The sequence below is a fragment of the Typopeltis vanoorti genome, chromosome 21 (assembly GCF_054136105.1).
Source record: "Typopeltis vanoorti isolate ZY-2024b chromosome 21, IOZ_Tvanoo_1.0, whole genome shotgun sequence".
Lineage (NCBI taxonomy): Eukaryota > Metazoa > Arthropoda > Arachnida > Uropygi > Thelyphonidae > Typopeltis > Typopeltis vanoorti.
Window position 1 is genome coordinate 19,059,974 of NC_143569.1, and position 22,598 is coordinate 19,082,571.

At 35.7% G+C, this 22,598-nt stretch overlaps 1 protein-coding gene across 2 annotated transcripts in view; it reads left to right on the forward strand.

Annotated features, from left to right (window-relative positions):
* Nucleotides 1–22,598, forward strand: part of LOC150094659 (NPC intracellular cholesterol transporter 1-like) — a 495,369-nt gene that overhangs the window by 358,275 nt on the left and 114,496 nt on the right. For both annotated transcript variants that reach the window (XM_090411343.1, XM_090411344.1), the window contains one exon: nt 8,395–8,516. In XM_090411343.1, the coding sequence (XP_090267469.1) occupies nt 8,395–8,516 (122 nt within the window). The remainder of the gene's footprint in view (nt 1–8,394; nt 8,517–22,598) is intronic.

The window sequence follows — 22,598 nt, forward strand, 5'->3', positions numbered from 1 at the left end:
GCAAATGAAAACATCATTGCTTTTCAATCTGACTAGCATCAACAGCTGTCCTGTTATATGTGACCAAAATAAAATCCCTCCCAGACCATCTCGTGATCAATTAAACGTTACTCAGCTCTAGACATCAGAATAGCCAATATTGTACTGATTGCACTAAATGCTTTAGCACCATGTCACAGCTGCACATTCTACTATGTAGCTTCTCTTTATGTCGATTAATGAACCATTCTACCTTCCACCTGTCTATCAGCAACACTTTCACACACACCACACACACAGCAGATTACTCTGATTCTATACTGTCTATAGATATGCCTATCATATCTGACTATAAAGTACAAGCTATACAGCTGAGTTGCATGCAGAAACTGAAATGCTATCAGAAGTGAATGATTTATACTGATTTCAGAAGCTCACCTTAGGCACTTTGAAGCCAACAACATATCGCTGCTGGTCTACCAAATCTAACATTTGTTCTCTCAGATAAAGATGCTCCATTTGGACAATTACCTATGTTGGATCCCAAGCCATGTTCATGTTTGTATCACAGAAACGAGACTACAAATGCTGCAGCCAGTTCAGCTTGTTTTCTAAGATACCATCATCTACTTAGTCCCTACATGAGTTACGGATGGATTATGAGATAAAAATTAACATCACAGCAAAAAATATCATGGGACAGAGAACAGCCATTTATACCAGATTAAGACTGAAATTAAACTGTGGCAGTTTAGTTGCACTTACTAGGCTCCAATAGGATATAGTTGAGGGGGAGTGATAGCATGTTTATCTGTAAGTACTGTAGTTTTGTGTTAAATCTCACACTCATTTTAACTGACTGCCATTATTTCACCAATAGTCAGTCATTATTTGAACGCTTTTATTTTTCCTGAGCCTTCTATAACACTCAGAGATTTGATTCTTTTGATATGTTTCTAAATTTATACAAAATACTAACTTTTATAATTATATATTTTGAAGAGAGTTTTTTTAACATTAGTTCCGACTGTGTGTGTGTGTGTGTTTCTTTTATTGTTTTTTTTTGTACATACTTTTTTATGCCATGGTTTGTGACAGTGCTTTATAGCCTAAGGCATTTTGCCAGCTTGACAAAATAAGACGTGTCTTTGATTCTTTTTTTGTTTTTTTTTTTGTTCAATTTATAAGGTGTGTCTTTAATTTGTTTTTGTTTTTTGAATGTTTTCTATTAAAAAAAACCTACAATAATCATTATTATTATTCCAGCTTCCATGCATGGCCCCTAGTCCTCCCACCACCAGTCCTATTTTCAAAAAATCTTCTGGATTAATCTTATAGTAACATGTCTCAATCATATCACCCCTTTTACGCCTATCAACCAATTTTTGCAACCCACAAAACCTTCAACCTATTCTCATATAGTTCATTCCACAGACCTGCTATCATCTTGGTCACTCATCTCTGGATCCTCTCCACTTACTTCCCATCACGAAGAAACCCTGGTGCTCATAACTGGGCATAGTAGTCCAGATGGGGTCTTATCAAGGCCCGATACAGAGGAACAATAACTTGTTTGTCTCTGCATGTTAAAGTATTTTTCAGAAGCCAAGTGATTTGATGAGCTGATTTAGCCACTTTTGCAATGTGCTCCCTAAACTTCAATTCCCTATCCACCTGCACTCCCAAATCCCTGGCCTCATCAATCTCCAGGAGTACAGTTCCACCAATGTGATATACTGCTGCTATTCTTTTCACCCCAAAATGCATAACCTTACACTTTGCCACATTAAATTGACATCCATTTTTCCTAGCCCATTCCTCCAAACTATCCAAATCATCCTGTAAAATTTTGACATTCTGTGCACTCACAATTGCTCTACCCAACTTTGCATCATCAGCAAACAAGTGAACACTTCCTCTCAGATCCTTTCCTATATCATTGATGAACAAATTGAAAAGTAGTGGTCCAAGAACAGAGCCCTGTGGCACACCACTAGTCACAAGCCGTCTTTTAGACTCAACTCCTGAATAAACCACTCTCTGGTATCTCTCCATCAACCACTCTCCCATCCATCTCACCAACCCTATATCCATCCCCATCTGCTCCAGTTTGCTGATTAGGGTTCCATGTGGTATCCTGTCAAAGGTCTTAGCAAGGTCCAGTAGAATCACTGTAAACCCATTACCCTTATCCAATTCAGCCGTCACTGTGTTATAAAACATGAGCAAGTTACTGAGGCATGATCTACCCTTCACAAAACCATGTTGTCCCCCATACAATATCCCATTTGCATCTATCCAGTCCTGTATTCTTTACTTGACTAATTTCTCTAAGACCTTGACAATGATTCCTGAAATGCTAATCGGTCGGTAATTTACAACAGCAGTCTTGGAACCACCTCTATGCAGTGGAACTATTTTCCCCTCTTTCCACCCCCTTGAGACTAACCCAGATCCGAGACTTAAATTAAACAAAATGGTCAAGGGTACTGACAATTCTTTAGCAGCTTCTCGTACGACACGAGCTGGTATACCATCCAATCCCACAGATGTATTAACATTGAGGTTGTGCAATAGACTACTCACCTAGACTTCATTCACCACAATTCCCGTATAATCTATTGGTTCATTCATTTCTGCAATGTCACCACCTGGATGATATATTCTTGCAAAGTGTTCACTCAGTAACTCAACTATATCAACTGATTCATTTACCTCCCTACCATCGGCATTCTTTAAAATCATTCTGCCATATACATTTTTCCTTTTACTTGCAACATATCGAAAAAACTGTTTAGGATTCTCTTTAGCCTGCATGGCCAATGTTCTTTCGTAATCTTTTTTGCTTTTCTTATCACACTCATTACCCTTCTGGCCTGCGTTTTATACCGTTCATGTGCCTGCCTGTCACCTTTCTCCTTAAATTCCCTTCATAGTTGTTTCTTTTATTGCAGCTCAAGCTTCATGGTGTTATTCATCCATTTAACCCCTACTTGATTTATTATTCGGACTCTAGGTATACAGTCAGCTATTGCTTCATGCAAACACTTCTTAACTGCCTCCCATGCACTATCAACTTCTAGTCCTTGCAGTTGTACATGCCATAGCACTGAACCAATCAAACTCCTAAGCTTGTCATACTTTCCAGCCCGATAATTCCACATGTACCCTGTCTTAATTGTAAATTCCACACCTTTAGCCACCTCTCAAGTCAAGACCCTATGATCACTCTCACCAATTGGTGGCAATGTGGTCATATTTGTTACAGCCAAATCCTCAGATGTAATTACTAGGTCAAGCACTCTCTCACCTCTAGTTCCATTATATGCTGTCGCAGATAGTTATCCCTTAATAACTTCATAAAATCCAATTCCTTCCTCCTGTGTGTCCTCTCCTCACTCCAGTCAATGCGACGATAGTTGAAATCTCCCATAATAATTATCCTCCTTCCACTCATTTCTTCTATTTGCTTGTGCATACTGTCTCCACCATTTTTTCCATCACCTGGTCTATAGCAGCACCCAATTGTATATTTTGTTCTGCTAGCCACAATCTCACTCCAAATGGCCTCAAATGTGCTCTTTTCTCTATCCTGCAATTCAGCTTCTATTCTCCTTGGCTGCAGCTCATCAGCTATCATCAACAATACTCCTCCCCCAATTTTATTCTCCCTGTCATTCCTATACCCATCACATTTAATCCCACTAGCTATATCATCTACAGTTAGCCATGATTCACTAATGCCAATAACCTATGGTCTGGAAGTGCCAACCAATGCCAGAAATTCTTCCTTCTTGTTCCTAATACTGCTAGCCTTAGTGTACATGAATATAAGATCCCCATTAGCCCCATCCCTACCTTGATGCCTTATATTAACTGTCCCATTCTGATTTGTTGTCCTTGTTCGCTCGGGCATATTATACTCATTCATACATTCAACTGCCTCCCTAAGGTCTGTATATCTACTCCTACCCCCCCTTAATAAATCTAGTTTCCCTGATTTTCCACATCCACTACATTCAGCAACACTTTTTCAAGTCTCCTTACACTGTATCCATTCAAATACAAGCCATCCATCTTATATAGATCCTTTTGCCCATCGAACTCACTCCACACATACACAAATTCCACATCACTCATCATAAATAACCCATGCATAAAGTCATTTGCAATTATGGCCCTCCTTTTAAACACTTCACTATCATACCGTGGCAAAAGACTAATCATCCTAACTCTCTCACTCTTTTCTTTTGTTACCTCAAACAATTCATTCAGGTCCTCTATCATTTCCATTTTATCTCCTTTCAAATCATTCGTACCTGCCACAACAATCATTTCTTTCACTCTTTCCTTTTGCTCTCTAATAGACTCAGTTACATCCTTTATGGTAGTACCAGGTTGGTACGATTTTGTCAAATCCTCTACTAACACACCTCGTACTAACAAGTCTCCATACAGCACTCTCTCCTTCATTTTGTTTACGTTCACACTCATGCGCTTATTTTTCCTATCATACTTTTTATTATTGGCTGGTACACTCAGTCTACTTTTGTTCATATGCCCTAGCTGCCGCTTTGCCCTTTGTATCGCTCCACTCAACAACGCGATCTCACTCATTGCATCTATCTCATCTTTTGTATTCTCTGTAAAGCCATTAATTTGCTCTGAATTAATACCATCATTCACACTTTCTACATTCACGCCCTCACATTTCTCTGGTACAACATTGCCATTTCTTGTCATATCACTATTTTCTTCATTCTGAAGTCTGACAAAAATATCACACTCACTACCTGAAATACACTTTAATTCCTCATTCTCCTTACATTTTCTACACACATTCACTCCTTTATTATCATCTAACCATACTCCGACCGCACTCCGCAAAGCATACATTTTGCTGATAGTACACTGAATCATCTCCTTTATGTTACTGTTATTGAATAAAGATGGCGAACCATCATTACTGGCCGCCATTTTCCTTCGAACGGGAGCCATACTCACTTCTAACGTATTTTATCAAATTATAAAATGAAACACCAAAAACACACAGACACACTAAGGTATGCAAGGCAAACAAAACTACGTAATATTCAAGTAAATTTATCATTGATAACTTAAAATAACACATACCTTATCAGGAGCTCTCAACAAACACAAACGACTACAAATCCCTCTAGCGGCAGCCATAATGCTTAACCTAACGCTATTTTATCTTCAAAAATTTGTATCTCTCTCACAAGTGTGTGTGTGTGTGTGTGTGTGTGTGTGTGTGATGAGAAATATCTTTGCTTCTTCATCCTATACTCATACATAATGTACTAGGGTGGTTCCATAAGTTTCTGTCCTGACTAACTTTTAGACATGATAGAAAGAAAACAACTGTGTCACTTTTCAACATAATCTCCCTTTACTTCAACATGCTTTTCACATCCTTGAATTAACATTTTTATGCCCTTGAAAAAATAGTTTGTACTTTTATAATATAATATATAATAGCTTGTAGTGTGCAAAATAGCCTAAAACTGCATCTTTTACCTCATTTTCATATGCAACTTTCTTCCTTGAAGGTCTTTCTTCAGTTTCAAGAAGAGGTAGTAGTCACTGGGTTCTAGACCTGGGCTGTAGGGTGGGTGTTCAATATCCTGGAAGCCACAGTCCTTCACTGCAGCCTTCGCAACAATAGCCATATGGACTGGAGCATTGTGTGTAGCAGGCAAACACCATGACTCAGCATTCCTTGTCTCTTTTTCTTTATGGCAATAGCACAGTTTGTGCAGCAGTGATGCATAATGTTCTGCCACAGTGGTAGTCCTTTCCGTGAAGTCAATTGAGAATTCCCCCAGCCATCCCAATAGGTTGTTGCCATGATCTTCATTTGGACTTGAGTGATGCCTGGTTTGCACCACTCCACGGATTATCTTTTGGAAAGAAGATCGTAATAAAGCACCATGGTTTCATCCCTGTGATATGGATTCCATCACTTCTCTCAGATTCCCTTGGAAAGCTCTTAAAACATATAGGAACAGGTCATACAGTGCTCCCTCTGAATTAAAGAGAGAAGTCGGACCCACCTTGCACTGACCTTCGTCATGTAAAGCTTCTAGTGAATGATACGAAAGATGGTTGTTATAGAAAGCCCCAACCTCGATGAGATTTCTTTGAGCCTCAGCAGTCTATCATTGAGCAGTTTCTCTTCAACAAGAGAGACATTTTCCTCAGTCATCACTTCCATAGGCCGACCATCACAAGAATCATCTTTGATGCTCTCTTCCTAGGGAAACTGTTTAGCTCATTCCTTCATGGTGGAATATGAAGGAAAAGCTTCCCCATAAACACCATCCAATTGCTGTTTGATAGCACTTGGAGAAAGCCCTTCTTTGGTGAAAAACTTGATCACAGTGCAGCACTCAATTTTTAACATTACAGCCACTTAGTGCCACATATTAGTCAAACGAGTACTTCCAACTGAATGATGCAGGTAGAGAGTTGAAATAGGTACACTAACCTCCTCATAGATGGTGTTTTAAAATTGGTGCAAATTTTGTATATCAGGCTAGAAACTTTTGGAACCTAACTCGTACATTGTCACAATATATTTCATCATTTCTAATTTTTGGCATCAATTAAGACTTTAATGGTTTTCATTTATTTCATTTGTACAGCCTGTGGCACATAGGCTGTACAAATGAAAAATCAGGCATGCCACAACTGGCTTACATCAAGAACTCCATCCTCCTTCAATATCTATGTCCAAAACAGATGCAAGAAAATTATCAATGCTTCCAAAATGGAATTTGAACAGGCAAAAAAGCAGGAAACTTGCAGCCTGTCCAAACGGCAGCCATGCCTTTTGGTCTCTTGCCAAAGCAATTGGTTGTAACTTTTGCCTTACACTATTCCCACCCCTATCATACCCAGATGACTCAATTGCAACATCACCCACAGAAAAAGCTAATCTTCTGGCTTCACACTTTGCCTCCAATGTATGCATAACTGACTGGCAAATGCCCCCCCCCAGTCATTCCAACTGCCCAACATACAATGCCCCCTATATCCTTTTGCCAGAAAGAGATCCTATGCCATCATCTGTACATACTCTTACTCCACTGGATATCCTAAACCTGGAAATTGGCCTATATTCAACCTTTCCTAAAATGAGTGATAAAGCCTTTGATCGGGTCTGGCACAAAGGCTTACTAAGCAAACTTCCATCATTTGGACTGTCTGAGGATTCCAGATGGATTGCCAGTTTTGTCTGGATGTTCACTATGTGTGATGGTAGACTACTCCCTATCCTCTCACCATCCAACTAATGCTGGGGTCCCACATGGTTCAGTTCTCTCACCGACCCTCTTCCTTCTGTATATCAGTGACCTACTTCAGTTGACTCCAGCCCAATACACAGTTTTGCAGATGACAGCACATTGCACTCCTCCCTTTCATTTGATAAACTTTACCCTACACAACTCACTTCAACCCACAGAACATCAACCACAACTTCCCTTAATTCTGACCTTCAAGCCATCCTACAATTGTCAACTTCAACGCTAGTAAAACCCAGTTCTCTCTTATTTCCCACAAAAAAGAACCATTTTCCCCCAGTATTATTTTTGATAACACTCAAATTCCCAGACAAGATGAGATTTCTCTTCTTGGAATTACAGATTACCTTGACATCAGGCCTCTCCTGGCATAAACACATCACAACCATTGCATCCTCAACTTTTAAAAAACTTGGATTTCTCTTTCACTCAAGACATTACTTCACCTCTAAACAACTGTTAACCTTATACAAATCACAGAACCGTCCAGCTATTGAATGCTGTTCTCATATTTGGAGTGGGGGCTCCTAAAAGCTCCCTCAAAATGCTTGGCTCAATACAGAGGAGAGCAGTTAGATTGATAAATGACCCATCCCTTATCAACTCATTCTCCTCACTTTCATATAGACATTTAGTCCCTGCAAATAAATATGAAACAGCATCAATAATTCCCTCACTCTGTACTAAGCCCATTGGAACACATACAGCTGTTGCCCAACATCCTTTCACATTACACCTTGAAACCCACAGAACAAGTTTCTTTTCCTCCTCCTTCGTCCCTGCTACTGCTGTACTGTGGAACAGTCTTCTCCCTGATGTATTTCCCAAAGAATACAATATACAGGCCTTTAAATCAAATGTCAACAAGCTTCTCCTTTCCCAACCCACTATCCATATACTATACAGTACTATAGGTTGATCAGCCAACCTCTCATATATGAGCCCAACATTTAAAAAAATAAATAAATAAATAAAATATTATTGTCATATCAACTAACCTTAACAGTGCCTTTGCAGTCTTATTCGTTTTTGTATAAATTTCTGTTTTATGGAAAACAGATCAGATTAGTGATGTCTTTTATTTTTACAGAACGTATGTTGCGCTGAAGCCCATTGGATGGCTGGATACTTATCTTGATTTTCTGAACAGTGAAACATGCTGCTATCATGAACTGGATATGTCACATTGCCCATCTGCTAGTTATGTTTCATGTAAGTCTATATTATATATATGTCAATTCCTCTCACTCTATATCTTTTTTTTTTTTTTCAGGACTTATTAGCGTATCAGTTTAGTATATACAGGTGGTTCCCTCCTTTAGGAATTAATTGGTACCTGGCAACTGTTCATAAAACAAGAATTCGTAAACAGGAGTTTATTTGTCTTAGAAATAATGTTATAAGTGAGTGTGATGTTCTTGGAAGGAATATATAAAATATAAAATGAATATTAAATGTTAAGAAAAAGACTTTACTGCTCAAATATTTACATATTTAAAAAAATAACATAAGAAAATTTTAAATTAAAAAGGATTCTTTGAAAAAAAAAAAATTAGCTCATTTCTATATCACCGAGTGAATCGGCAGCCTCGAGGTAGTAGGAGGTTTATATTAGGAAGCTTCGGTGCATCTTTATTTTCAAAGAAGACCTAGAGTGTCATCTGCTTGTTGACTTTCGCTTCTTTTTAAAATAGCTCTATAGCAAGCAGAAGCATTATTCATTTCATGGGAAGATTTACTAAATCATTCAAAATCTGAATCTTGTGATTCAAAAGATTGCTTGAGCTTTTTCGAGAAGTTTAAATTCTTCTTCTAGGCATTTTAAAGTGAAGAACTGAGTTGGAGCTTCATATTCGTTATTTCCTTTGTCTTTTTCTTCTTCATTTCTTTCTTGTTCCTCTAATTGAAGGTGATCATTGAGTGAGAGTTCCATAGTGTGAGATTGAAGCAGCTTAACGTCATCTTCTGAAACTTCCATTTGTAACTGGTTAGCCATACCTAAGATCACTTGAGTTTCAGAATTCACAATCTTTGTTGGGTCTTCAAAGCCTTCGAAATTATCACTAAACTATGGACAAAGTTTATGTCATAGTTTTTTCGGAAACTTTATGCCAGGGTGTTACCCAAATTGCATCTGAAACATTGAATCTCTTCCAAAACTCTTTGATAGAGAAAAGTTCCATCTTTATCAGTTGCTTTTATTAGCATTTCAAAAGTCTCTTTGAGATGATGTGCTTTAAACGTTGCAATCAAGTGAAAGGGTTATAGCTAAAAAGAAAACAAAATAAAAAAATTAGGTATAATCGAAGAAAACTACAAATAACACACTCGCATCTCCAAGGCTCATTCTAATTGATCATTACGTCCTTCGCTACGTACAATTTAAAATAAAAATTCTGATCCAAAAAATTCACGAAGTGAGAACTACCTGTATTCTGTTCACATTTAAATTATCAAAAATTGAGTTTTTCGAATTTTTCATTTTGATCTAAACATATATTTTTGCACTATTGATATAATACCATATTCTATGTTTAATAACCATTGACACATGCACAGAAAAATAGAATTTATTAACTCCAATGTATTTCTTTCTTTTGTACATCATCAACAAATGATCAGTCAACAATATTCAAAACATGAGTTACAAGATATATGCAGTATCATATTTCAGATACAATGAAACAGTTTCTGAATGTCCATCTTGTGATGTAATTTGGCATGGTTGGCCAAGAAGCTACCTCCTCCTCTCTCTCTAACAAAAAGTTGTTACAGATTCAAATCTGTTGCATCGATGTCTGTAGTCTTTAGGTAATAGATGAGTTTTGTTTCTCATTGTAACACCACTTTAAAAATCTCGCATAAATGTTTTACTTATGTTCGTTTATTTACAGTTTTATATATGTTTGGGAAGAATTTTATTCAATGAGAAATAAGTTTTTTTATGTGATAAGATAATCTAAAGTATATATGCCATTTGTTCACATTTAATAATGCAGTTATATACTTAGTATTATCGTAGCTGCCATGTGATCAAGCGGTGGCAGTATATCATCATCAAATTCCTGCCATGTACCCTCGAGGGGTGTACAGGATATGATAGTACTACATGAAAAAAATTACATCATTACTAACTTCCTATCTACAATTTTCCTCCAAATCAGTCTGTTACCTGTCAAGACTCCAACATTATCAGATCTTATATTTCTATCATCTAAGGCACTTTGTACCGTATCAATCCACCTGTATCTTGGTCTTCCTTTGGGTCGTTTTCCTGCCAACCTGGCAGAGAACACTTGTTTTGCTAATCTTTCCTCACCCATTCTGTTTAAGTGACCATACCACCTGAGATTAGCTCTATTAATGCATTCCTGGTTGCTGACAATGTCAAGTTCTTTCCTAATATCCTCGTTTTTAATATGATAATTGCCATTGATGCCATCTGTTCATACCTCTAATATTCAATACAGTCTCAGCATTCTCATATCTGCGGTCTCTAGTCTTTGGTCAAGTCTTTTACTTCTGACTCAGCTCTCGGATCCATAAGTTTAAACTGGTTTGAATACTGTCTTGTATATGGCTAATTTAGCGTTCTGACTAATTTCTCTCTTATTCCATATGAATTTATTCAATTGACTTCCCACCATACCAGCTTTGCTGACTCTGTTGTCTATTTCTATACTAAATTTACCATCTTCACTAAAAATCGTGCCCAAGTAGCTGAAATGTTTTACTTGTTCCACAGGTTCTCCGTTCACAACACAGCTGACATTTTCGATGATTCTGCGTATTTTCATTGTCTTTGTCTTTTTAATGCTGACCTTCATTCCATATTATTACAACAACTATTCAATTTAGTCAGAGATTCTTGCAAACTTGTAGCAGATTTATTTAGAAGTATAACATCGTCCGCATAAAGCAAAGAGCTGACATTAACATCTCCAATTCTGATATCATGTTTAATACCACTTTCCTTCATAATGTGATCCATATAGATAATGAATAACAGAGGGGATAATGTACATCCTTGCCTCACACCAGATTTAACATTAAACGTTCTTCCTGTACTTACTTCAATTCTAACTGCTGACTTACAACTCAAATAAAGACTAAGTATTGCTTGATATAATGCCCCATTGACACCATATAACTGCAGCGTATTGAATAGCTTCTCTCTTGGCACCTTGTCATATGCCTTTTCCAAATCGACAAAACTTAAATACAGATCTTTGTTATATTCCCATGCTTTCTCGACTATTTGTGGTAAAGTGAATATCTGATCTTGACAGCCTCTATTTGGCCTGAATCCAGCATGTTCTTCACCGAGCTTTCTTCCATAATTCTTCTCAACCGTTTCTCAACTATACTGGCATAAATTTTGCCAGAAACACTCAGTAGGGAAATACCTCTGTAATTCTCACATTCAGTTTTATTTCCCTTTTTATATATGGGTACTATGAGAGCTCTATTCCAATCATCGGGAATTCGTCCCTCTGTCCAGGCTTTCTGAACTATGCAGCGCAGCCACTGTAAGACTTTTATACCACCATACTTCAGCATTTCTGGTCGAATATCATCTACTTCTGCTGCCTTTCCACATTTTAAGCCTTTGATGGCTTTTTCTACTTCAAGTATGGATATGTATTCCTGACTGCATGCCTGGTCAGTGTTTTTTTATAACTGTGCTGTCATCACTGCTTGTTTCATTTAGCAATTTTTCGAAGTAATTACTCCATACTTCAAGGATATCTTTTTCTTCCGTTTTCATGTCACCTTTATCATCTCTAACTCCTCTTACTCTTTCCTCCATTCCTAAGCTTCAACAACCTTCAGAATATTTTGCCACCTTGATATTTATTTTCTATATTCTTTAAAAAGTTCTCCATGACTTATGTTTAGCTAGTTTTACTCAGTGTTTAGCATTCTTGCATTTGTCTCTGTATTCTCTAAGAGCACAAGCTGACTTATTTGACAGGAACTTTTGATATGCTTTCTTCTTTTCCTTCACTGCCTGTTTAACTTCTTGTGTCCACCATGGAGTTCTAATTTTTCTATCCTTGCAGACAACTTCACCACATGCCTCTCTGGCAGAATCAATCAATGTTTTCTTCAGAGTTTGCCGATGAAGCTCCAAGGTTTGATTCCTGTTCTCAAACTCTTTCATTTTTTCTTCAATAATCTTTGCATATTTTAGTCTACAGCTCACATCTAAGAGCTGCTGAACTTTTATTCGCTTTAAAACTTTCTTACATGTTATTCTTTTCAATATGAAATTCAATTTTATTCTGCTCAAGACTAAATAGTGATCACTTCCAATTTCAAATCCTCTGTACACTCTGGTGTCCTGCACCAGGGAGAAAACATCACTATCAACAATAACATAGTCAATGAGACTTTTCTTATTCCTAGCCTCTTCTCTCCATGTGAATTTGTGCACATAATTTATGTTGGAACATGGTGTTAGTAATAACCAGTCCATGTCCTGAGCAGAAATCCAACAGATATTTGCCGTTATTATTAGCTTTTTTTGTTTTGGTCTAACCAATAAGAATACAATTTGGTCGGCTAAATCCCAAATTGCCAGCCCATCCTCATTCATTCAGTATCCAAGTAGATACCCAACAGGGGTGCACCACGAGAAGGTGAGGATTGGACATGAGGTCAGAAGCCCTGGTCAGTTCTCCGCATTCTTTTAAAGGCTATGTGGAGGTCTCCTCTCAGTTATACACCTTAAGCACCCGGGTAGCAATATAAAATAATTTAATTGTAATTAAAAGTTCGTTTAGTTGCTTACTGTATATTGTAATCCTTAGGTAATAAAACAAAATTGTGTGTATATTATTTATAGGTTTGTATTACAGTAGTATTTGTATGTTACTATGGCTGTACAAAGTGTGAGTATTATAGCAACAGCAGCCATGCTGTCACTTCATTTTGCTCTGAATCTCAGTAACGAACTTGCACATTAGTTGTTCTTTTTTTTTAGAACATCTGTCATTTGGAAACAGGAATGCTAGAAAGTAAAGAATAGGCAAGTAAGGAAGGAAAGCCAAAAAGGACTAATAAACTACCCAGTTAAGTTCTCAAAGTTCAGAAAAGTTTTTATATGCATCTGAATTACTCTCCAAAGATACAGAACTGTGAAGCTAATGATTGAAGCACAGTATATTATATATAAAACCTTTGATTATGAAAATATTTCATGGTTAATTAAAGGCAAGTGATATATGTTCCAAGAAGAAATTTGGAATCTGAAGTAAAAGTTCTTGTATTGGAACATGCATTTTGAACTGCTCAATTAAATGTATTCCTATTGTCTGAGCAATTATTCGTCATCCATATTTCAGAAAAATGAGGAAAAGATGAATTAAGGAAAATTGTTTATAGAAAGGAGACCTTTTAATTGTACATCATCAACAATTTTATTTTATATTCATCAATCTTATTTATCAATCAAATGTTATATTCATCATTAACAATATTATATTCTAAGGAATTTGAGAGATAAGGCAGAGTGAATAAATGAACAAAAATCAAAGTAAGTGCTACAAAGGAAGTTTTCATACCAGTGAGGCTACAGAACATTTAGCAGAACACTATTTTCAGTTTGTTTTGTAAAATATTTTGTGTATTCTCTCAATATCGAATCTCTCAGTAACTGTGCAAGTTAGAGTATGAGAGAAATTTATTGAGCTCATTTATGTTATTGTAAAAATGGCCATTTAATTATTCTTTGTTTGTATTATCCGTTGTATATAATTATATGTTTAATGTAAATATTTTAATTTTTTTATAATTGAGCTTCATTCTTTAGAACACATGTTGATCCTGAAGTCAGTGCACTCTCACAGATACAAATCTGGAACATTCTAACCAACAAAAATAAAATTAAATATATTGTTATCTTACTCCATGACTCTCTAATATAACAAATTTGGATATAGGTGGGGAATAACATACATGGAGCAGATCAAGCACACACACATAAAAATATAACACCACTACTTCCCTTATTGGAAGTCTGGTGTGGTGTGAAAAATACAATGTTTATAATCTCTAGATTATCTAATTCTTGGCCTTGCTATGATATTAAATGTACAATAACTTAAAAGTATTTTATGAGTTGGTATTTTTTATAAAGAAAGTTTTTGTTTACTTGAAAATTACATCTATGTATACGATGTATGCATTTCTTCTTCACTTTTATACGTAAGAAGGATCAAATTAAAAATAGAAATAGATTTGAATGTACTGTTTGTAATTGGAACATGTTTGCAATTACTCCTTATCTTTCTGGTTATCTCTTTTTAATTCCACTCACTGGACTGTAAATCCATAGCATATTATTACCTCGAAGGCTAATAGTTAAGGTTAGCCTGCTCTAGATCTAGAACATGAAAGATTAACACTTGTGATTCGCCCTTGTTCTAGAGACATCAAAAGTTTTCAGTCCACATTAGGCCTCAAGAAAAGAAGCAGGTGGTCTATTACCACCTGCTGATGTTTAGATGTTTGAGGTTATGATGTTTATTTACCACCTGAAAAAAAAAAAAAAAAAAAAAAAATTCATATCACAAGAAACCAGACATATGCCACTCCAAAAAAAAAACGCTGAAGAATTCATTTTGATTATTAAATCAATAATTTTTATCTATTTTGCAGTTTAAAATAAGTTCCATTAATATTTTTTGTTATTTGAAGAAATTAAGTACAATTATTTTTTATTTTTATGCTGTATTATTTTGAATATAATGTTCTCTATGAAATTAAATGATAGTTTTATTATATTGAAATGGAGAATGTTATGGATCCATCTACATTTTATAGCCAAATGAAAGTGAAGTTTCAAAAATTGACCAGTGAGCTTATGAGAACAAGACTGAAATTGTAGTTGCCTGGCTTGCACTATTTAAACAACATGAACTCTACCTACAACCTGCGTAATCTGCCTTTTATTAATACATTGAATAAGTTTCATTAGCTGAAACACCAGGCTTCAGATTGCCCAAGTTCAAAAAAACGTACCATTAGATATGAAGACAAAAGCTCATTCAATGCTGTAACTAACCTATGTCAGAAAGTTAAATTCATAACTGATATCTCGATGGGTGCATAATAAAATATTAAACTGTAGAGCTGAGAAGCTTATGCTTGTCTTACATGAGATGCTAGAATAGACAATATTAGAGATATATCTATATTTCATAGCAAAATGTGGAAAACAAAGTGAGAAATGTAGAAAAATTTTCTTTAGAAAATTCACTGGAAAGAAAGATTATGAGAAAGTTACGTTCTTAGTAACTCTGTGATAAACATTTGAAACTTAAGTTTCTTTCAGTTTGTCTATAAAACATGTATATATATACACACACATACACAGCTATGAAATTATATTATATATTATATTATACACACACATACACACATGGATAGAGGATTAAACTAAGAATATAATTTCTTGGCATCTTTTGGCTACAACTGATAAATGAAGTCATATATGGAAATATGACTTCTGTATTACTTTAACCTTGGTATCATCTGAGGGTCTGACTCCCACTGATGAGACCTCAAAGGGCAAAATTGGTCTGGAGTGACCCTTCCCATAATGCATAGCATTATATATGTCTGTTAGGATATGTGCTTTGCATTATGGGATGCTAAGGTAAGTGTTGTGAAGTCATTAGCTTCTTTATATGAGCTGCCCAGTCCTGAAAATAGTTCAGGTGCTTTGTTTGCTTACACTTGGATAAAGAATTAAACCAAGAATATAATTTCTTGGCATCTTTAATTTACAGTATAACCAAGTAGAAAAACTTCCAATAATGAATAAATTTAGGTTCTTCCTTGATATCTTCCTTATCTCTTACAAATATATCTTGTGTAATTTCATCTTTATACTCTATTACTCCTCTGAGGTAGATGAAGTTTTCTACCTGCTCTAAATTCTTACTAAGGGTCAAAGCTGTATAACTGAGAGGAGACCTCCACATAGCCTTTAAAGAAATGCGGAGAACCTACCAGGGCTTCTGACCTAATGTCCAATCCTCACCTTCTCGTGGTGCACCCTGTTGGGTATCTACTTGGATACTGAATGAACGAGGATGGGCTGGCAATTTGGGATTTAGCCGACCAAATTGTATTCTTATTGGTTAAACCAAAATAAAAAATGATGGTACAACATGACAAAATTTCATGCCAGCTGGGGCGTCGCCCGGTTAAACAAGGGCCCCCGTTGTTTTCGCCAGGGAACCAGGGCGAACAGCGAAAAGTCAGCTACTGGAACAAATCTGAAAATAAACCCCAACTCAACATCACCAGAGTTAAAGATCGGTGCTATCAACGTAAGAAGCCTGAATGGCAAAGAAATGGAGCTAGCTGAGGAATTAGATAAGTACCAGATCGACATAATAGGGGTGACTGAAACAAAAAAGACCAAAACTGGTGAGATCTTTCTGAGCAATAAATACAAAATGTTATATTCAGGCAATGACAATCAAGTATAACCACAATGACCTACAGTATAACCATACAACCGACAGTATGAAAAGAATACTGTACTTTTCATAAATAAAATAAATAATAATAGTTAAAATAATATTTATTAAATAAAAATAATAGTACACAAAATAATAATACGTAAAACTGGAGGTGTCAAATAATAATAATAATAATAATAATAATAGTAATAACTTTTTTTCTTTCAAACCGCAGTTCAGATTACTGGAGGGTTCGGATTAGCGAGATACCACTGTATTTTGATTCCGGAGTCTTCTTTGTTTAAGGCCTTACTGGTTTCTTCTTCTTCCAGTGTAAGATTGAACTGGTCCTGGTGACAGTTGCATCCCTGTCTTCCTCCACTTGTACTGCACTTTCAGATTTCTAGTATAGATTCTTTATTATTCGTATAGTTTTGTTGGGAATTCCAATTTCTTTCATGGTTTCCCATAGTTCTCTTCTACGGATTGAATCAAATGCTTGACAAAAGTATATGAAATTTATAAGCAACCTTGGTTGTACTCTAGTGTCTTTTCTATTAGCTGTCTTAAGGTGAATAGTTGATCAGTTGTGCTTCGTCCTGGTCTGAAACCTGCTAGTTCTATATATGGCTTAATTTGTTTTTGGAGTACTTTCGTAAAAACCTTACTTGGAATACTGAGGAGGCTAATGCCTCTGTAATTATTGCATTCTGTTTTATATCTTTTTTGTATATAGGAGTTATAATTGATTTGGTCCAATCAGTAGATATTGCTTCATTTTTGTAGATCCTTTCAAATAATGTTTTTAATGGTTCCAAAAGTTGTTCCTTTCCTGGTTTTAAGAATTCTGTATATATTTTTGATTAATACCACGTGCTTTCCTAGATTTAAGTTGATCTATGCTGTGTACTATTATTTCTTTGGTAAAATATATTGAAATGGAAGAGGAAATTCTTTTGGTCATTCTTTTTGTTTTTCAATTAGTTGTCCCTCTTTGTTTTTGATCATGATTTTTGTTGTCTGTGTCTTACTAATTTGGTCTATTTGTTTATATAATCCATGGAAGTTATTTTCTTTTGATAGCTTCTCTGCCATTTTTCTTGTCTCTTTTAACTAGTTTTCTAATTTCTCTGGTTAATCTATTATATTCATTTCTGTTATAGTTTTGTTTTAATTGCATGCTTTTCCTTTGATCGCTTAACCTTTTTACTTCATTCAAGATCCAATCCTTTTTACTTTCTCTTTCTGTGTAACCTATTGTATTTTCTGCCGATTTTAATGTTATTTCCTTTAATTTGCACCAATGTTCTTCGATGTTTACATTCTGTTGTTGAACTTCTTTAAGTTCAACAACAGCATGTACAGTAAAACCCCGAAGTTATACGGTAGGTGGGACCAATAAAAAGCGCATAAGTCGAATTCGCGTAACTCTGGGTATAATTTTGCATATAATTTATATATACAAACATACAATTGGGACCAAAGGTTTACAAAAACACCTATATTTTTTAAGAAATATAATCATAATTGTTGTTTTTCGTACATAAAAAAAAGAGTTATTTCGATGTCGATGGTTTCATAAAATCTAATAGATTCGTCTGACGGCATAATGTCTTTTTCTTGTCACGCAAAATTTCTTCACAGCAAGCTAATGATTTTTTTATTCCTTGCCTTGTGGCTACAATTCGTTCCTTGTTAGAATCTATGCCCTCCAAAATCTGTAAGCCTTTCTTTTATGATTGTTCTTACTGTGGATTCTTGTAGATCGAACTTCTTTGTTAGCTCACAAATTTTCATTCTGCCTTCAAAATCCTTAATGTTGAATTTTGTTTCCAAAGTCAATGTTTTTCTTTTCTTGCTAGCTGTAGATGAATCGGACTTGCTTCTTTTGGATGACATTATTATTTTTTGTGAGATAAAATTTTTATCAAGAACATAACATTAAACAATCGCAAGGTTTGTAGACTATAAAAATCGTGTATGAATGGAGACCACGCAAAACACATCAGTGCTTGTTCACAGCATGTGCGACACTGGCAAATGCGGCTGGCGCCTGAAAGATACGACTAGTAATGAGGTGTGAAGCAAGACGGAAATACGTACATATGAGAAACTGCGTAAGTCGGGTATGACTGTATATTCAAATTTTCAGACTCCCTATGGGCCAAAACATCAGCAGACAATTAGCAGAATTGTTCCTAGTACACATAGAATCACTCCTACTCTTCCCTCCCGACATCACCTTTTATGGCCGATATGTGGACAATATTCTATGCATTGGAGAACCGACACACATCGCCACCTTACAAGCGTCCCTTAACAATTACAGAAACAGACTAAAATTCACCATAGAAACCGAACAGGACAAATTCATCATTTCCTAAACCTGACATTAATCAGAACAAACAACAAAATATCCACAAAAATATACCACAAGCCCACGCATATCAGCAGCTACCTCCATTTCAACTCATACCATCCACGTTCAGTTAAAAAAATCAGTCATCCTATCACAATTCATAAATGCTTAAAAATTTTCAACTAACCGTAATTATCTCAACACAAATAAAGAAATTAACACAGATTTTTCAAAATCAAAACTATCCTACACAATTAATAAATTACGCTAACAGGACAGCAAAAACCTATCAAAACAAACGTCCCAAAAAGTTATCAAACTGCCATACATCCAGAACACATACAAATCGTACAAATACATTTTCAAACATACTGACTATAAGCCGGTATTCACCACAAACCAAAAATTGGCAGTACTTCTAAAACCCACTAAATTCTCTCTCTCTCTCACACACAAAGAAATATTAGAACATCACAACATAGTCTACAAATTTCCTTGCCAAAAAGACCGTGATGTCACACAGGTTCTACCATCAGGTCTTTATAGGGAACATTTCCATGACTGTAACATCACTATTCCAGAACATTGAAACACTAAAAAACACAATAACCAAAAGAAAAATCGAATACAAAGTACAAGGAAAACAGAAATAGCAGCTCACGCCCTTGAACAGAAACATACCCCTCAAATAGACAAGACAACGAAACAATGCTTAGAATATCAGAAATGATATCCATAAAATGTGACGAAAACTCAATCAACGTCCACCGACCCCACATAATTTCAGAGTGTTGGAAGTTCCATAGATTAAGTTAGGTCATGAACCTGACCAATGACATGACATAGCATCCACTTCCCCATGTGTTCCAAAGATGACAAACAGTTGAAACAGCTTGCACCCGATTAACCCCCTTCCCTGATGCCTTTTCTGATAAACCCTTCCTTAAATAAGCAATTTCTATTTTCAGCCCCCTTTTTCCATCTCTTTCCCCTCCAAAAAGCGCACTGCCCACCCTTAATAATAATATTATAGATATATTATATAAAAAAACCTGGTTTTTTCAAATTAATTCTCCCATGTTGCCTCAACTCCCACACACATGCACACACACTTTTTCCAGAAACCCCCTTCCTTTAACAGTCTAACAGCAGAAGTATGCACATCATGGAGGAAAGAAGACAGCTAACAACATCCAAGCGAGGTATGTCCAAAATTTCTCCCTCTATTATTCTGCATATATTTGTTTCTATAATAGTAATGCCCTTAGAATTTTTGAGTAGAAAAGAAAGCAAGCCAATGACACAAAACAGGGGGCACTCCTAAACAAAAGCAGGCAAAATAGCTATAAAAATAATACTTTATATTCTGTTTTGGTAGTTCCGTCAGGTTTTTTCTAGTGCTAGTTGATATTTTCCTAGAATATTGTTGTCTTTTTTTTTTGCATTCAGTTTCCTTTTGACTCTAAAAGTGCTTTCAGATTTTAACTTAGGTTTGCTAATACTAACTTATGGTCTGATCCACAGTCTTTAGCAAAGGATCTGCAATTTAGGATACTTGATTTCTATATTTGGTTTATAATAATATAGTCTATCATATTCTTGGTTTATCTGTCTGGTGATGTCCATGTCCATTTTTTTTGTTTTGGTTGTATAAAGAGAGTGTTGGTTATTGTTAGTCAATTATTGGAGCAGAAGTTTAGCAGTCTTTTGCCATGTTCATTACTTTCTCCATTCCCAAACTGTCCAATTACTCTTGGCCAGGTATTCCAGTCTTTGCCTACTTTTGCATGTAAGTCCCCCATTACAATTAGGAGATCTTGACTTGATGTTTGCTGTACTGCTTTTTGCAGATCTGTATAAAATTCCTCAATGCCATCTTCACCATCTTCTTCTGATGATGTTGAAGTTGGTGAGCATGCTTGAATAATAGTCAGTGATCCAATTGATGTTTTTAATCTTGCTTTAATTATCCTTGGTGAGATAGGATTGTAAGACAATAGAGAGTTTTGAGCCTTTGGTTTTAATATAAGTGCTACTCCCTCTTGGTGTTTGTTGTTCTCCTTGCCAGAAGTTAAAATTTTGTACTGTCCATGGTGAAATTCTCCTTTTTCGAATCCATCTGGTTTCATAAAGTCCAATCACTTTCCATCTGTAGTTGTCTAATTCATGCAGTAGTATTTCCAGTGCTCCTTCCTGGTGAAGAGTTCTTACATTCCATGTTCCTATGCTTGTTATGTTTTTCCTGTCTACTAGATGATATTGTGTTCCAATAACATATTTTTCGCTTTCACTATCTTGGTTCCCTAATAGTGGCCGCGACCCTTGTTTGACTGGGCGACAGTCAAGCCAGTGTGCATCTTTAGGCTGGTTTGAGTTCATTCAGTTTCAACTCTATAATCCCTAATCTCTTTTATAGTACTCTTTTTTTTTTTTTTTTTCAATAACCTCCATAACATTTTGCAATTTTTGTGTATTCTATTTGTTTTGCAAGTAGATAATTCCATAACTTCTGTTTAGCTACTTTTCCACACATACTTTCTTGCACTTGTATTCTGTAAGGGGACATGATGAATGTTGCCATGAACATTCAGTGCTCCTGGCAACATTCATCATGTGCCATCAGCATTCAGAGAGGAAAAAGATTCTTCTTTATCCTTTTTGACTTTTTTCTGTTCACCTTGAAGTTCTTTTCTTTAGATTTTGGTGTTGGGTCTCTAATATTTTAGTTTTCAAACTAGTTGACTCCCCCCCCCCCCAAAAAAAAAAAAAAACATTTATTTCTGAAGATATTTGATTTTTTTAAACTTTCATCATTTTTCTTGTGATACTCATTTTTATCCTGCTTAAAAGTAAATAGGGATCACTTTCTATTTCACATCCTAAGTATATTCTTGTATCCTGATCAGTATACAGATATCACTGTCAACAATAACAAAGTAAGATTTTCTTCTTAGTTTTTTTGTTTCTTCCATATGAATTTTATGCATATTTATGTTTGAGCATTATTGTTAATAATGTCTACTCTAGATCCTGTGGATTATAACAAGAAATTATATTCTTGTTTTAATCTTTTTTCCCAACTATAAGCAAACAAAGTTTGAGCATGAAGTATTGTTATGACTAGGCTACTTGTATATAGATTGCCTTACTGTCTCATAATACAAAAACATTAAGAATGTTCACTACTCAGAATGGTTTTAACTTTTATTGAGGTGAAAAAGTAAATAGATGTTCATCATTGGCCTAGAATAGTAGAGGGTTGCAAAAGCTTGAACTAAAATCCAGAGATAACTGATATCCAGGTGGTTAGCCTTATCTAAGTTGCCATCTTGAGTTGACCTTCTCTGCTTGGGATTGCTCTCCAGCCCATCAACTCTCCTTTGACCATAAGGCCACAGTGAACTAACAGATGGAACTATGTTTAAAATCTCTCAAAAAAATAATAAAAAAACTCCAGAA